This window comes from Nomascus leucogenys, chromosome 8 (genome assembly GCF_006542625.1).
Source record: "Nomascus leucogenys isolate Asia chromosome 8, Asia_NLE_v1, whole genome shotgun sequence".
NCBI lineage: Eukaryota > Metazoa > Chordata > Mammalia > Primates > Hylobatidae > Nomascus > Nomascus leucogenys.
This window is the reverse complement of record NC_044388.1, coordinates 96,951,753-96,969,132: the sequence shown is the minus strand read 5'-3', so window position 1 is coordinate 96,969,132 and position 17,380 is coordinate 96,951,753. Positions and strand designations below refer to the sequence as shown.

Genomic DNA, 17,380 nt, shown 5'->3' with positions numbered 1-17,380 from the left:
GGAGCCAGGTGAGCCCAGCAGGGAAGGAGGGGGCGTTAGGAACGGCTTTGAGCACCAGTGAGGGCAGTGGGGAGCCCCAGAAGGTTTTTGGAAGGAAATTGGTGGCCCTGCGGAAGAGTCTGGTGGAGAGGCAGGAATGCAGGGGCGGCCTGTTTAGCACTGGGTGCTGGTAGTGCCGTTCCCCACCCTAGGTGCCTACTGGAGGTGAGCACAAGGCCCAGGAAACTGTTATTGGGTGAATGAATGAATGAATGGCCCAAGCAAAAGATGAGGCCTGAACTCAGACCAGGGCAGGAGGATGGAAGCTAGAGCTGCAAAGCCAGAAATCATGGCTCTTAAAATGGGCCAGCTGTGGCAACTCGTTGCTTGGAGGAGTTTGAGATGCATGAAGGCAGTGCCACTGGCAGGGAGAGAGAAATCGATGGGTGAACTGCACGTTGAATAGGATGGTGAGAGACAGGCGTGGAGAGGCTGGCATGGGGATGGATGACTTCACTGCTTGGAGCAAATGTGTTATCTGGGTGAAAGCATAAGTGGGTTTAAATGTCCCAGAATTGGTTTCCATTAAATCATCTCATAATTGAGAACAGAAGGGGGGATTACAAAAGACAGATGACCCAGTCTACACTAGCTACAAGCCACCCAGTTTTCCTTTCTAGGTGAGTTTTCTCTGGACAGATCTCAGGGTAGGGATGGTTGCAGGGGTTGGGGGTAAAAATAAAACCCAGCTGCTTGCCTGGAGAAGATCCTCCATCCAGAGCACGTGGAGTGTGTTTGCTTAAGGAATAAAACCCCAGCCTCCTGAGACAGGGAGTGATTCAGGCCCATTGGGTAGGGGACTTTGTTCTGTGTGGGTTGAGAGATCCATTCTCTTTAAAAGGTAGTGTGGTATGGGCCATGGCTCTGCCTTTGGCCCATCAGCCTCTTCTCCTTGCCGCAGCTGTTTCCCTATCTGTAAGATGTGAATAATAATAATGTCTCCCTCATAGGATGGTCACGAGGAATCAGTGAGATAATAACCAAGTCTGGCTTATAGCACAGGGTACAGAAATGGTGGTTTCCTTCCTTCCCCGATGGGCTTTCTGAAGCAGGGAAGCAAGAAGCAAAAACCCTGTTCTTTCTCTCCCAGTGTCAGGGGAAGCTGATGGAGAATCGAGCTCTGGATCCAGGGACTCGGGACTCCTATGGTGCCACCAGCCACCTCCCCAACAAGGGGGCCCTGGCAAAGGTCAAGAACAACTTCAAAGACTTGATGTCCAAACTGACAGAGGGCCAGTATGTGCTGTGCCGGTGGACAGATGGCCTGTACTACCTCGGGAAGATCAAGAGGGTAAACCCATCCTTTCTGGCCCCTGTTCTCAGACTCAGAATCTCTCTGCTCATGTTCCAGCCTGGCTGTCAGACCAGGGGACAGGGGGATTGCTGGAGAATTCCCTTCTTGTCCCTCATGCCCAAAGCTCATGGTGGGAGGGGCCAGAGCCTGGTCTTGCAGGCACCATCCTTAGGGTCAACATCATCCAACCAGTTCTTTAGAAAAGTGCTCTGAGAGCCTACAAAACAGAAAAGTCAGATTTGAGAGGATCACAGAGGAGCATCTGACTTGTGCTTCTGTCCTCGACATTCTGACCAAGTTGCCATCCGTTGGTCCCTGGCTGTATGACTCCAGTGACTAGGAGTACACCCTGTCCAGGAACTGCCATTCTCCTTCCCCTTCTAGCTCTGCTTTCTGGAGCATACGGAGACAAAAATGGGGGAGGAAGACTATGTTCCAGGTTGGCTTTTCCCCAGCCCTTTCTCACTTGCTCCTTCCTATCCGTGTCCCAGGTCAGCAGCTCTAAGCAAAGCTGCCTCGTGACTTTCGAAGATAATTCCAAATACTGGGTCCTATGGAAGGACATACAGCATGGTGAGTTTTCCTAACATTTCGGGTAGCCCCCAACCTCCCCAGGTCTTCTCTCCTCTGCTGCCTTCATTTCTTCCTTCTCTCCTTCCATCTCTTACTCCTGGCATCTGCCCTTGTCCATGAACCCCAAGCCCACCTGTGATGATGATCAAATCTGGTTGTATATTGACTTGGGAAGGTACTTAGGACATCAGTCATCCCCTTGAGAATTCATACCCCAGGAGGGAGGATGGGCAAGTGGGGAAGGTAGCTTAGGGAGGTGCTGGGAGGGCCAGGACTGGGCCTCAGGCCTGTGTTTGCTTCCTGGCTGCACTACAGCTCCAGCCGCTCAAAGCTCTGGGTCAGTCTGGGCTAGAAAAGGGGGCATGCCCAGATAATCAGATTTGTCAGCTCTAGATGCAAGCACAGTGTCCCTGATTTAACACATGAATAAAACTAGTGGAAGCAGCCCTCTCCACGGGGCAAGGAGTTGGGAGGAATGGGAGAAAAACCAATAAAGCAGAGATGAGCCAGGCAGGGTGAAGATGGACATGGCTAGATGGAGCTAGACCAGATTTCAGGGCTGAAAGGAATCTGGGGTGGGTACCATCCCTGCCTTCAGAAAGCTGACATCTCTCCCTTACAAAGATGGCAAGTCAGGGCCATATTTGCCACCATTCTCCCTTCCCATACACACAACAGACATCAGTAGCCATTGACAACACATGTACTTTCAACTTGGAGCCCCAAGCAGCTACTACCTGTCAATCAGAGTTGGCATGAGAGGAGAAACCTGTTTGCCATTTATACTCTAACAGGAGAAGAGACATGGCCCCTAGCAGGCTAAGAAGCAGGTTTTAGGGTCAGGTGGACCTTGGACCAAGTTCCAGCTTTGCCACTTACTAGCTGCATTTGCAGGAGCAAGTAATATGACCTCTCTGAGTTTTAGTTTCTTCATGTGAGAGGTGATAGTGAAAGTACTGGCTTCATAGGGTGGTTGGGAGGCTTAGGTGAGCTAATCCATGTAAAATGCTTAGCTCAGTACTATTGGTTTTAGGGAAGCTGTTACTCAAGAATTTTGTTACCAGCCAGACACAGTGGCTCATGCCTGTAATCCCAGCACCTTGGGAGGCCAAGGTGGGTGAATCCCCTGAGGTCAGGAGTTTGAGACCAGCCTGACCAACACAGGAAAACCCTGTCTCTGCTAAAAATACAGCTACCCGGGAGGCTGAGGCAGGAGAATTGCTTGAACCCGGGAGGCGGAGGTTGCAGTGAGCTGAGATTGCACCACTGCACTCCAACCTGGGCAACAGAGCGAGACTCTGTCTCAGAAAAAAAAGAATTTGTTACAGTAAGAGATGATTCCAAGAAGCCTGCCAAGAAGAGGCCGCAGAACCCAGCCAGTTAGTAAAGCTTTCAGATTGCCCCCTTCTCCAAGAAATTGTTGTGGCCAGTGCAGACCGATTCCTCTCCAACCCCTGAAATGTATTATATAAATATCCGAAGCAATGAGGATCTCCTTTCCTGGTTTACCCCCTTATTGAAAGCATAAGGAGCCAGACGGAGAAGACCATGCACCTTAGCTGACCTCCTGTGGAGGCCCACCACATACCAGGCTCCTTGGAGGTACCCACAGTGATCACCTGAAGAATGGCTTGTCTCCTAGCCAGAACTGCCCCTTCCGGGCAGAATGGTGACCCTCTGGCATCTCCTGAGATGAGAGCATAAGGCTGAGCACCACTGTAGTTATTGATCCATTGCTTCATTAAGCCAGTGAGGACTTACTGAGATGCACTGTGGGCACCACCTTCCTGGGAGCATGTTCAAGAATAAGAGGCAACATTCCTGCCTGGCCATATATTCAACAAACATGTCTTGGAACACCTGTTACATGCCACACTTTATGAGGTCTTGGAGATACAGAGATGAAGAGGTACCATTTCTTTTTCTTTTTTTTTTTTTTTTTTGAGACAGAGTCTCGCTCTGTCACCCAGGCTGGAGTGTGGTGGCGCAATCTGGGCTTACTGTAACTTCCGCCTCCCAGGTTCAAGCAATTCTTCCGCCTCAGCCTCCCGAGTAGCTGCAACTACAGCCACGTGCCAGCACGCCTGGCTAATTTTTGTATTTTTAGTAGAGATGGGATGTCACCGTATTGGGCAGGCTGGTCTCGAACTCGTGGCCTTGTGATCCGCCCGCCTTGGCCTCCCAAAGTGCTGGGATTACAGGCGTGAGCCACTGCGCCCGGCCGAAGAGATACCATTTCTACCCTTACAAAATTTTCAGCATGCCGGGGAAATAAGACAAACACGTATCAAAATGTATACATACAAACCTTTTACACATAAAAACATATTTATTCTTCAACCAAAATAAAATGCAAAGAAAAAAAGAGATGGAGAGGGGACCTGTAGATTAAAAGCAATTTTAAAAACATCAGTCAGTCACCATGTATGGACTTTACTTGGGGACTTTGATTCAAAAGAACAGACTTAAAATTGTTAAGGCATTTGTACTTAAGAAACAATTGGAAATGAGAACATTAACTGAATTTGTTAATGATATTAAGCAATTATGTTAACTTTTAGGTGCAGTAGAGGTGTTTTAATTATGTTTTTTAAAAAGAGAGTCTTGATCTTTCACAAATACATACTGAAATATTTATGGAAAAACTATTGGGTATCTGGGACTCAATTTAAAATAATTATAGGAAGGAGAAGTAGGTGGGAATATAGTAGAAACGAGATTGGCCATGAGTTCATAAGTGATGAGAAGATGGAGTTTCATTATAACTTCTAGGCCGGGCGCAGTGGCTCACGTGTGTAACCCCAGAACTTTGAGAGGCCAAGGCAGGTGGATCACTTGAGGTCAGGAGTTTGAGACCATCCTGGCCAACATGGCAAAACCCTGTCTCTACCAAAAATGTAAAAAGTAGCTGGGCGTGGTGGCATGCACCTGCAACCTCAGCTACTCAGGAGGCTGAGGCAGGAGAACTGCTTGAACCAGGGAGGTGGAGGTTGCAGTGAGACAAGATCACGCCACTGCACTCCAGCCTGGGTAACAGAGCGAGACTCCATCTCAATAAAACAAACAAATTATATTATCCCATAACAAAGTTTTAAAAAAATAACCATTTAACAAAACAAGTTAAATAAGGCAGGAGAGGCAGCATGATGTGGTCAAAAGAACAAAGGGTTTGATGTCAAACAGCCATGGGTTTAATCCCTCCCTCTCCTACTTACTAGCTAAGCAAGGGACTTAACCTGTCAGAGCCTCAATTTCCCCATCTTTAGAATGGTAATGATGACAGGCATCTCAGAGTGGTTGGGGAGATTCAGTGAGGTGGCATGTGGGGCGCAGCACTAGGCCTAGCAGACAGTAGAGGCTGGGCATCTGGAGTGTGATTATAAAACTTCCATTCCTGTGAGCTGGACCTGACCCTCGAGGGCCTCTCTTTCAGCCGGCGTTCCAGGAGAGGAGCCCAAGTGCAACATCTGCCTAGGGAAGACATCAGGGCCGCTGAATGAGATCCTCATCTGCGGGAAGTGTGGCCTGGGTGAGTGGAGTGAGCAGGGCCCTGAGAAGGCCCCAACCTGTAGGTCCCCATGCACTGGCCCCTGACGGGTACTGCTGCAGCCTGTTGGAGCCTCAGCTGGCTTCCTGTTTCTCTTGGCACTGCAGGGTGAAAGGGGGCCAGTTGCCGTAAGCGAGGGCTTGGGAAGAGATCCTGGGGAAAGCTGGGAGGGTATGATGGTGCATGTAATTTGGGGCCCAGCTAGATGGAGAGGATGGGTGGGAAAGATGGGGCTCAGGCACTGAAGTCAGACCTTCCTGTGCCCCCCCGCCCCACAGCTGGCCAATGCTGTCATTTAGTTCCCAGCCTGAACACTGACTTGGCCACCTTGGTGGGCATCAGCAGCCAGGCTCCCGGCAGCTGGCAGGCAGAGCTCCTAGGACTTCCCTCAGCCCTCCCAGCCCTGCCTCCTTTGGGCCAACTGGCCTTGGGCCACGTTGTCCCTGTGGGCGCTCACCGCCCCCTCCTCTGCCGTAGGTTACCACCAGCAGTGCCACATCCCCATAGCGGGCAGTGCTGACCAGCCCCTGCTTACACCTTGGTTCTGCCGACGCTGCATCTTCGCACTGGCTGTGCGGGTGAGCCTTCCATCCTCCCCAGTCCCTGCCTCTCCTGCCTCCTCCAGTGGGGCAGACCAGAGACTCCCATCACAGAGCCTGAGCTCCAAGTAGAAGGGCCACACCTGGGCTTTGGAGACAGCTAGCACCTCTGCCACTGTCCTTGGCCAGGATTTGTAGACTCCCTGAACCTCAGTTTCCTCAACTGTAAAGTGGAGATGGGTTTGGTGTCGGGAATAACAGGATCAATAAATGATGCTTTACTATTAAAAGAGAAAATCCATGTAAATACATGTTGGTAATTGTTGCCTTTGTTGCGCTTATTACTCTTAATTCTGTTATCAACGGAGTTCCTTCTGGGATAGAGGGGATGGGTTTGGAATTAATGAGAAAAAGCTCCTTGCTTTTCTGACTATATTGGAATATCTGCGGGTCCCCCAAGCCCTGGCAGCACTTCCCTCAATAGACAGCCGTGTGCTGACTCGCGTGGTCCACCCGGACCTGGTGGTTGACTGGGGCCCTCGTCTCCCCCCAGAAAGGCGGCGCGCTGAAGAAGGGCGCCATCGCCAGGACGCTGCAGGCCGTGAAGATGGTACTGTCCTACCAGCCCGAGGAGCTCGAGTGGGACTCGCCCCACCGCACCAACCAGCAGCAATGCTACTGCTACTGCGGCGGGCCCGGAGAGTAAGGCAGGGGTCGGGGTCCCCTGGGCGGCAGGGCAGGTCTCCAAGAATCGCCAGCGGGGACCGCCCATAGGGAGCGAGCCTGGAGTGTCAGCCAAGGCGCGGACCTTGTGGGCGGGCCCAGCGTGTTGTGTTGTGGGGGCGGGGCCTCGAGGGGCGGGCCTGGAGTGTCAGCCTCGGGGGTGGGGCCTCGGGGCGGGACTGAGGGGGGGGCGGTGTCAGCCGCTGCGGGGGCGGGGCCTCGAGGGGTGGGCCCGGAAGATTGGACCTGAGGGCGGGACCTCGGGAAGTGAACTCTGCAGGTTAGACCTGAGGGCGGGGCCTCTGGGGGCGGGCCCGGAAGGTTAGACCTTGGGGCGAAGCGTCGGGAGGCGGGCCTGGCGGGTTACGACCGCCCAAGCAGGGCCTCAGGGAGGTGGGGCAGGTTGAGAAGCACCCTGTGGAGGGGCGGGGTGGGGAGGAAGGAATAGTAAGGCCTCGGGGACAGGACCTGAGGAGGCGAGGCCTCAAGGGGCGGTCCCCGAAGGGAAGGCCTCGGGGTGGGGCCCGAGGGGGCGGGACCTCAAGGGGAGAACCGAAGGCCGGCTCCGCGTGGCATCTAGCACTGTGGAGCAGGGCTAGAGGGCAGAGGTGTTTCCTTGGAGCTCTGTAGGAAACGAGGAAGTATTGAAGAGTGGTTAAGAGCCTGGGCCGGACACAGTGCGAATCCTCCCAGGACGTCCACGTCCTGGCTCTGCTTCTTACCAGCTGTGCAACCCCTTAGCCTCAGCCCTCTGAATAGTTTCCCCATCATGTGATTATGAGCAGAGCGTGAATTACATAATTCACATAGAGGTTCACATAGTGCCTGGCACTTGGTAAACACTTAAAAAAATGTGAGCTGTTACTGGTGGTAGTGGTGGTACTAATGCATGAAAGTCAAGATAACCTTTTCACCGTCAGAGTCAGTGGAACTGGCTGCTGGTGAGATATTAAGATCCTTTTCCCGCCTGGTGTGGTGGCACACGCCTGTAGTCCCAGCTTCTTAGGAGGCTGAGGTGGGAGGATCACTTGAGCCTGAGAGATGGAGGCTGCAGTGAGCCATGATCATGCCACTGTACTCCAGCCTGGGCGACAAAGCAGGACGACACTGTCTCCAAAAATAGAAAAGATTCTTTTCCCTGGAGATGTGCAATCAGGCAGGGGTAGAGGGCCGGGGGGCGGGGCATGCTATGTCGGGGCCACTGTGGAGGGAATTCTTGTCCTGGCTCTGCGGCAAGGGTCTTTGATTCTTCCTTGCCGACCTGGGCCTCTATGTAGCCATGGCAGTTGAGCTTGCTCCCTTGGGCTGAGTGCACGTGGCATTCTGGAAGGAACCACAGATGTAAGAGGTAGGGTCTCTGCCCTCAGAAAATTCAGCCGTCAGGACCCCATGAAGTCCTGAATCTCAGCCCCAAGCTCCAGCTGGGTAACTACTTTATCTCTCAAATGGGCTTAACCTTAACTTCAGGCCCATGAGCTTCCCCAAGTATTGTCAGATGGAGAAATGCTTATGGAAACCTTTCCTGCATTAATGCAGTGGTTCTCAACACCTATGGGCAGAGTTGCACAGGATGCTTGTTAAAAATGCATCCCAGAGGCTTCCCCAAAGATTGAATAGGACTGCAGTGGACCAAGGAATCTGCATTTTAACCTGGAGCTCACCTGACAAGGTGTCAATGAAGCATTGAGCATTTTGCTCTTCATATTCCATGAATAGTTGTTGGATGACCATGATAGGGCAGATACAGTTGCAGGTGAGAAAAGCCAGATGTAGTCTTGCCCTCGTGCAGCTTACAGAAACCATTATTCTCCCATGAAGTCTCCAAGGCAAACATTGCCCTGTCAGCAGTGTTTGGGAAGCAGCAAGTCCAGAAATGGTGGCTTCATTGTGTCATGGCAAGGAGAGCACAGCCTCTGAAGTTAGGGAAACCAGAATTCGAATCACCATCCTCCACTTGCCTGTGAGCTAGAGCAAGCCATTTCACCTGTGACTCATCTGTAATATGGGGACAGTGTCCCATCTTTTACCAGGTGGTGAGGTGAAATGAGAGTATATGTCCGACTCCCAGGTCCTCCCTTGGCACAGCCTAAGTGCTCAGTAACTGAATTATCTTCCCTTTCTGCCAGTGGAGGGCAAATTTAAGTTGGGAAAGGTTGCCGAAGCTCATACCTGACTGGGGGTGTGGTCCTGGCTGACCTTGGCTCCTCTGTCTCTCCAGATGGTACCTGCGGATGCTGCAATGTTACCGGTGCAGACAGTGGTTCCACGAGGCCTGCACCCAGTGCCTCAATGAGCCCATGATGTTTGGAGACCGGTAGGTGCTAATTTGGTCCAACTGGGCCTTGGGCGTGGTGGGGAGAGGGTAGGGATGGCAGCAACAACTCCTGCAGGTTGACTGCCAGGCTCCAGACAAGAGGGGGTCTGTGACAATGTATGCCTATCTGTTTACTGGAGGCAGCTCAAGGTAGGGGATCCCCTAGCTATGCAGGGCCAGGAGGCAATAAAGAAGTATGCTGGGCCACATCCCTAGTTGCCATTGATTTGTGGAGTACCTTAGATAAATGCCTGCCTTCCCTACGACCCAGTCTCTTAAGTGTCTGGGGAAGAAGGGGTGACACAGTCTTTTCGCCAGCCCTGCCCAGGGTTGTTGCGGGAGTCACTGGGGAAATGGACGGCTTAATGTGGCTTCTAACTGATGGAGCTAAGCTAATGGAGTCATTGTAGATGTCAAACCTGATGTTATGCATCTTTTGGTTGGTGTCTCATGTCATTTGTGATTGCATGTGTGTCTGTCTCAGAGGGGAAGAGGGTGACCATGGCAGCCCAGCCTAGCTCAGCTCACTCTCTGTGAAGTCGGCCACGCTTCAGGGCAAGATTTGGGAAGGGGATTGAGGGCAGGGGTTAGAAGGAATATGGAGTATCTCTTAGTCCCTGTCCTGCCCTGTCCTTGACCCCCAGTGGCCAGCAGCCCTAGGAGTGAGAAGATTATGGGAAGGTAGGTGGGGAGTGAGGAGATCAAGGGGCTCGACTGGGGCGGGGGTGTCAGAGCCCCTCCCACCATAGGCCCTCCTCTCTACCCACCCACAGGTTTTACCTATTCTTCTGCTCCGTATGTAACCAGGGCCCAGAGTACATCGAGAGGCTGCCTCTGCGATGGTGAGAGGGTGGGGCTTAGTCCAAACCCACTGTTACTCCTCCCAGTTTCTCCCCTCCCTCCTCCCTCCTGGAACAATTCCATTTCCAGCTACTGGGTCCCAGCCCTGCCCCTGTCTGTCAGCCTGGACTCAGAAAGCTGTGACCCTGGCTGAGCAGGCTGCCACCTAACCTGGTCCTGCCTCCTTGCCCCCTTGCCCAGGGTGGATGTGGTTCACCTGGCCCTGTATAATCTGGGGGTACAGAGCAAGAAGAAGTACTTTGACTTTGAGGAGATTCTGGCCTTTGTCAACCACCACTGGGAGCTCCTGCAGCTTGGCAAGGTATGCGGGGTTGTGGGATGTCAGTGGCAGGAGGCAGAGAGGTTTGCCCAGGGCCACGCAGTGCAGGACTAGGATGGAGGTCTCTGAACTCTCACGCTTGAGTTGCTGCATCCCTGAGTCCAGGCCTCTGAGCCTGTGTCCTTTAAGGGCCTTCCTAATACCAGATTTTGGCAGTGGGCAGGTTAGGGCCTCCCCAGCTCAGTGGAGGGGAGCTGAGGCCCTAGATTAAGTCTGGCTGGAACACAGCTCTCTGCTGAGTGTTTGATCCACTCCAGATTTCCTGGCTAGGATGCAACATGGAGTGGGTCTGCCCACTGCTGATCCTATGCTGAATAGTGGGTCACCAGGGGCCTGGAAGCCTCAGATCCATGGCGTGAAATTACAAACGGAGACTTTCAGAATGTCAGAGTTGGAGAGTGACTTGCCTGTGGTCAGCAGAGCTTTGAGGCTGAGCCAGAGCTGGAGCCAGGGCCTCCCTAATCACTCCCATGGGGGTGCTGTGTCTTCTTTTCCCTAATGACATCCTTAGAATTCTCTCCACCACATACATAGTGAGGCATCTTCTCTACAGACTGCCCCAAATCTTTCTTTGAGGAAAGGAATTTAAAAAGAATAACCTTTATGCTTTGCAAAATATTTTATGTAATAACATCTTCATTCACAGTGTTTGATAATTTTTTTAAAAAAATAGATATTATAAAACCTTAAAAGATATGTAGAGTTGGTTTTCAGTAACTTTTTCTGATTTTTTTTTTAATTGTACATATTCCTGGCGGAAAATCTTTGAAGTACCAAAAAGTATAAGGAAGTATACTTTTTAAAAAATCCATATCACACCACCCAGAAATCACTAGAACTAATGCATAGTTACATTTCCTTTCCGACTGTCTTCTATGAATATCTTTTTCTGTTTCATGGTTTAAATGATACAGTATATACAATTTTAAATAATCTTTTTTTTTAGTATGCATTATACTTTTCCATATTACTAGAATCTTCATAAACTTTTTTTTTTAGATGGAGTCTTGCTCTGTCGCCCAGGCCGGAGTGCAGTGGCGCGGTCTCAGCTCACTGCAACCTCCTCCTCCTGGGTTCAAGCGATTCTCCTGTCTCAGCCTACGGAGTAGCTGGGATTATAGGTGCCCGCCACCACGCCCCGCTAATTTAATGGCTGCATTGGTTTCTACCATAGTTTACTTGTTTCCTTCCTGTTGGGCAGTTTCTTTCCCATTCGTCCACCATTAGAAACAATGCCACCGCTTTTTTTTTTTGTATGTAAAGTTTTGTTCCTATTTCATGTTATATCTGCAGATACATAGATTCCATGATAGATTCCATGGAGTAGCATTACTGCGTCAAGGGTATGGACTTTTTAAAGCTCTCAATACAGTTAGGTCAGGAAGTATTCTCTCCATTTACAGATGGGAAGGAACTTGGAGAGGTGAAAAGGCTTATCTGAGATCCTGGAGTGAGTCAGTGGTCCTCACCTGAAGGACTCAGAAGCATCAGGAGATGGAAGGGAGGGAGTAGGGGCTTGGGCCTCCCCACGCGCCATGTGCCTGGGTCTGATGTCCTGCTGGCCTGCTCTCCCACAGCTCACCAGCACCCCAGTGACAGATCGAGGACCGCATCTCCTCAACGCTCTGAACAGTTACAAAAGCCGGTGCGTGCAGGGAGGGGAGGGAGTGTGGTGGGGCCCTCTACAGGTGAGATTTCTTCCTACCTCATAGCCTTTGCTCAGGCTATGCTCCCTGCCTCTGTGATGCTCCCCTTCTCTCTGAATCATTTCCATTCTCCAAGATCCAGGGGGTACCCCACCTCCTTTGCACAGCCACTCCAACCAGCCCAGCAGCCTGCCACATTTTGGTACTGGGCTCAGCTCTGTAGGGGGGCTGTACCCCTGCTCTCTGAGGGCCCCTCCTGCTCTAGACATCTAGGCCTTGGGGGCCAGGCACTGAGGGATGGGTGCATCATCTCGGGTGGGCTACATCCTCGAGTGGAAGACATCCCTCAGCCCCTGTCTTCCCATCCAGGGTTCTCAGCACACACAGCTGGCCATGTCCCTCACCACACCACAGAGGCATGCCCAGGCTCCTGAACCTGGCACTCAAGGCCTTTTAAGACCAGGCTGTGCCTGCGTCCTCTGCCACTGTCCCTTTGCTTTCTGTATTCTGGGTGCCAGCCATCCTGAGCCCTTGGTTTCCTACCTGGTGCTTTTACTTATGCTCTGCCCTTTGTCTAGGATGTGCCTCAGTCTTTTTTACTCATTTGTTCCATCAACAAGTATTCATTGAGTTGCCGTTGTATGTCGGGCCTGTCTGGGTGCTGAGGTCATGGTGGGGAATAAAACAAGGTCCTCATCCCTGAAACTCTTCCAGATACCTCTAGGTAGAATTACCCACTCTGTCTTCCACATTCTCATGGTTTAGGGCCCAGACAAAGCCCTGCTCTTCAGCACAAGAGGCCCCCTGCCCTCCCAATGGACAGTCCTCCACTGGGAGGGCAGGGGCCTCTTGTACTAAAGAGGGTAGGGCTGTGTCTGAGTCACTTCTGCAGCCTCAGGGGAGCCCAGCCACTGTTGCTTTCAGTCTCCTGGGGAAACTAGAGAACAGAATGAAGTAGATTCCAGTATCTTGACCATAGGAGTTCCACTGTGAGCTGGAGGAGGGCTTCCTGCAGGAGGTGGCCTTGGGGCTGGTTGAGGCAAACAAAAGGGAGAAGAGTAGCAAGAACCACACTCGTGCAGGAGGAAGCACAGGGAGGAGGCACCAGCCGTGTTCTCAGCTGCTACCTGGAACCCCGCATCCCATGGGCTTTGAGGAAATCAGCATCTGCAGAGGCCATCCGGATTTTAGCTCTGGGTCCAAGGAGGCAGAGAGGCTTGTGTCATGCTTGACCCCACTCCCCAGGAGGATGGACTGACAGACTCCAGAGCTTCCTCCTCCTGCTGCCCACCCCCCAGGTTCCTCTGCGGCAAGGAGATCAAGAAGAAGAAGTGTATCTTCCGCCTGCGCATCCGTGTCCCACCGAACCCGCCAGGGAAGCTGCTGCCTGACAAGGGACTGCTGCCAAATGAGAACAGCGCCTCCTCTGAGCTGCGTAAGAGAGGAAAGAGCAAGCCTGGGTCAGTGCTCGGGGACCCAGGGGCCAGGGCTGCCGCCAAACTCGGTTTCTCTGCTTCCAAGCAAGCAAGGAGGACCTGCACCCAGCCAGTCCCAGCTGTAGGACCCTGAGAGGGCTAGGTAGTGGCTGAGCGGGATCCCAGATCCCAGATCCCCAACTCCTTTCACCACCACAGCCCCCTCATTGCCTCGCAGGGAGGAAAAGCCAGATCTGAGGACCCAGCCTTGCTGGATTAGGACTTGGGCAAGGAGGTGAAGGGGAAGGCAGGGTGTGTGAGGGGTCCCTCGCTCTCCTGGCTCAGCTGAGCCCCCTCATCCTGGCACTGGGGGGCAGGGCATCTGGATGCATGTGCCTGGGGAGGCACCTTTTCTTTTTCTGCCCACTATACCCTCTCCACACCCTCCCACCCCTGCTGCCCCCGAGGACTCTCCCTCCTCCCCAGGCCTCCCTGTGAAGGTGCAGCTGTGTTCAGAGCCTATCTCCCCAACTGCTGTGACCCCCGCCCCTGCGGCACCTCCCTCTGGGCCACCCTAGGGCCCTCAGGCTCTGACGGGGCCACCTTCTCCCTCTTCTGTCTCCACAGTTTGTTGCCTCACGAATTCCAGCAGCAGAAAAGGCGAGTTTATAGAAGAAAAAGATCAAAGTTTTTGCTGGAAGATGCTATTCCCAGTGTTAGTTCCTTGTTTTCTTACTCTCCATTTTCATACACAGGGTCAGCACATATTAGGGCTTCCTGTGCCGAAAACTAAATCCCCCCAGGCACAGAGGACTCTCTCATGTCCCTTAAAGAAGCCAGTCCCTATTACAGCAAGGCCAGGCACTCTAAGACCCCTGCTTTATCTCCCCCCAAGTTCTCCCAGGAATCCAAAGTTGGGGGGCAAAGGCAGGTAATATTCTTGTCCCTACTGTCCAGGTAGGGACACCGAGGAAAGGGTGGGGCAGTGACTTTCCTGAGGCCACACATCAAAGTAGCAGAGCCCAGCCTGGAACCAGGGTTCCAGAGCACTTTCTTTCCTCCTTCAGTAACCCCACCACCTCCCTGAAGCCCTCCCTGTGGGCAGTAATATTAGCAATGCCTCATGTCCTAGCACTTTGCGGTTTAGAAGCATTATTTAATTTTACTGCACTTCCTGACATCTCTAAGAGTGAAGCAAGGCAGGGGTTATTGTCCCCATTTTGCAGTCGAAGTAACTGAGGTCCAGAGAGGCGAAGGTCGTAAAGTCAGCTAGAGACAAAGGCAGGTCTAGAACTGGGATGACTTGGCTCCCTGGTCAGGACTTGGAATAAAGGTGATGGTCTTACCCTAGGGAGGGCCCAGCTCTCAGCGGCCCTGGCTGGATAGGAGGCAGCCTGTGTGGGAGGTAGATTTGATACTTGCTGTCTGACCCTTCCTCTCTCCTTCCTGTGTCCACAGAGTGACTTCACCTCAGCCTGGAGCACCAACCACCACCTGGCTAGCATATTTGACTTCACGCTGGATGAAATTCAAAGTTTAAAAAGGTATCAGTGAGGGACCTAGCAGAGAGGTCTGCTCTGGAGACAGGGAGGGAACCAAGCAGAAAGCCAAGCCCTCAGTTAAAAGGATCCCTGCTGTGCGGGTCTGTCTGAAGGGGCTTTTTGCATCCCTGTTCCCAGAGCACCACAGCCCTCCCGACTTCTCCAGCTCTCCCCTTTCTCCAGCCCTCCCCACCTCGCCCCATGGTTATCCACACTCACTATGCTGTTTGATGCCTGCTCATCTTTGCTCATATTGCTCCCTCTGCCTGAAATACCCTTTGCCCTGCCCTAGCCCATCTGAAAACTCAGGACCTTGCTTCTTCCAGGAAGGCTTTACTAACCCTCCCCAGGCTGCGCTGGACGCCCTCCTTTGTAGTTCCACAGCACCCCATGCTTAAGTACGTCCAAGGGAGGAACTGCATCTTCCATCATTTTATTTTCCAAATTATTAAAGGTCATTTAGTATTTTCCTGAGGACACAGAGGAGGGCTTTAGAGTCAGACCTGAGCTCCAGACCCTGCTTATCAGTACCAGCTATGTAGTTTTACCTAAATCCCTTAACCTCTCTGAACCTCCTCAGCTATTTTCCTCAAACAAGATAATGCAAATGAAAGCACTTTTGACCTGTGAAGTGTTGCACAGGTGCCTCGAATCATGCTCGAGTTACTGACACCAGTGCTTACGTCACCGCCAGGGGAGGGTGCTTCGGGAGGTTTTTTTGACTTCGTGGACTTTGAAGGGTGGCTGGGTAGGAAACAGACAGATGTGGTGGTGGGAAGCTCAGCTGTGGGAAGACGGGCCTCCACTGGGATGAAGGATGCATGTTAGGGGACCCTGCGGGCCAGGTTGGCAGGACCTTGCTGGGCCGGGCCACCGGCAGGCTCACTGTCTTGCCCCTCTCAGTGCCAGTTCAGGCCAGACCTTCTTCTCAGATGTCGACTCCACCGATGCTGCCAGCACCTCTGGCTCTGCCTCCACCAGCCTCTCCTATGACTCCAGGTGAGCTTCCTGGAGGTCTGGCCTTCACATTTTGCAAGGACCATCATTCCTCTCAGCCCCTCCACCTCCCACTTCTGTAATGTGTGGCTCATTCTATGTGTCTCAGTCTCTGGCGGGGAGTACCTGGCCTTCTGCAATTGTGAGTCTGGCTCTCGGACCCTCTGGTTCTGAGTCACGGGGCTTTAGATGGGACCTAAGTATAGGCATTCAGGCTCCCGTGGTTCCATCCCTTTGGAATGCTTCACCTGCTGCAGAAGGTTGTACACACCTCTCACTGGACGATCCCAGTTCTGGGGTTGTTGGACCAGAGTTTCTTTCACTTTTGGCCTCCGCATGCCATGAGCTTGCGTGTCTCTGCCTCTTGGACTACAGGGTTCCCTGACCTTGATTCTTGGCTGTCTGAATATGGTGCCTGTCTTCCGGGGTCTCTGAGGGAAAGAGCCATTTATTTAGAAGCCTGACGGAAGATGGCATCCTGCAGGGTGGAAGATTTAGGAGTGGGGACAGAAATCCCTGGGGGCCTATCTCCAGTACAGCAGGTCTGGCAACAGCTGGTCCTCAGCAGTACGGGGAGTGGTTGAGCACAGGGCTTTCCTCTGCATTCTAGCTGCACTGTATTTTAAGATACTTGAGGCCCTTGCAAAAGTAGAATTAAAAGTATAATGCCTGGCCAGGCACGGTGGCTCACGCCTGTCATCCTAGCACTTTGGGAGGCCAAGGTGGGCAGATTACCTGAGGTCAGTAGTTCAAGAGCAGCCTGGCCAACATGGTGAAACCCCGCCTCTACTAAAAATACAAAAAAATTTAGCCAGGTGACAGAGTAGGACTCCATCTCAAAAAAAAAAAAAAAAGTACAATGATATAATGCCTGTAGAGGTCTGTCTTGGAGTCTGTGTCTCTTGACATCTGTCTAGGTGTCCTCTGCTGTTGCCTCTGTATTTTTCTTTCTTCCTGTTTGTTGGTTGGTTTGAGACAGAGTCTTACTCTGTTGCCCAGACTAGAGTGCAGTGGCATGATCTCAGCTCACTGCAACCTCCGCCTGCCAGGCTCAAGTGATTCTCATGCCTCAGCCTCCGGAGTAGCTGGGACTACAGGCGTGCACCACCATGCCTGGCCTATTTCTTCCTGTGTCTTTGGTTTCACCAGCACTTCAGGTCTTGGTTTCTGTCTCTAAGCATCTGAATCTGCCTTGCCCTGTGTGTCTGTGTGTCCATTTCTCTAAGAGTGTGTGTGTGTGTGTGTGTGATGTCTGTCAGTCTCTCCATCCAGGCTCTAGGGTACAGGGTCCTCCAGTCCCTAACCCCCAGCCCTATGTGACCTATCTGGTTCCACGAGCCTGGTGAGAGGCAAGGCGGGATAAGCAGGGCCTCTGCACTGCATGGCCTCAGGAGGCTCAGAGAATGGTGCTCTTGTGCTTTTGCGGTGCCGGGATCCTAGCTCTAAGAGCATATGCTTTGGAGTTGGACGTTCTTATGTTTGAATCCTGGCTCTGCCACTCCCTACCTGGTTTTCTCCTCTGGACCCTCAGTTTCCCTCCTCGCAGGGCTCTTGTGAGGATCCGGTGAGATAA

General features: G+C 52.3%; 1 protein-coding gene across 4 annotated transcripts in view; it reads left to right on the top strand.

Moving 5' to 3' along the window:
• The window catches only part of PHF19 (PHD finger protein 19), a 34,904-nt gene that overhangs the window by 14,674 nt on the left and 2,850 nt on the right, over positions 1-17,380 (top strand). For 3 of the 4 annotated variants that reach the window (XM_030817717.1, XM_003264068.3, XM_030817716.1), the window contains exons 2-14: positions 1,130-1,330; positions 1,825-1,906; positions 5,340-5,435; positions 5,931-6,031; positions 6,546-6,694; positions 8,934-9,029; positions 9,803-9,871; positions 10,071-10,191; positions 11,787-11,854; positions 13,154-13,315; positions 13,898-13,985; positions 14,729-14,814; positions 15,715-15,810. In XM_030817717.1, the coding sequence (XP_030673577.1) occupies positions 1,145-1,330; positions 1,825-1,906; positions 5,340-5,435; positions 5,931-6,031; positions 6,546-6,694; positions 8,934-9,029; positions 9,803-9,871; positions 10,071-10,191; positions 11,787-11,854; positions 13,154-13,315; positions 13,898-13,985; positions 14,729-14,814; positions 15,715-15,810 (1,400 nt within the window). In that variant the 5' untranslated portion in view covers positions 1,130-1,144. Of the gene's footprint in view, positions 1-1,129; positions 1,331-1,824; positions 1,907-5,339; positions 5,436-5,930; positions 6,032-6,545; positions 6,695-6,927; positions 6,996-8,933; positions 9,030-9,802; positions 9,872-10,070; positions 10,192-11,786; positions 11,855-13,153; positions 13,316-13,897; positions 13,986-14,728; positions 14,815-15,714; positions 15,811-17,380 lie in introns of those variants that run through there. The other variant, XM_030817718.1, reaches the window with a different exon arrangement.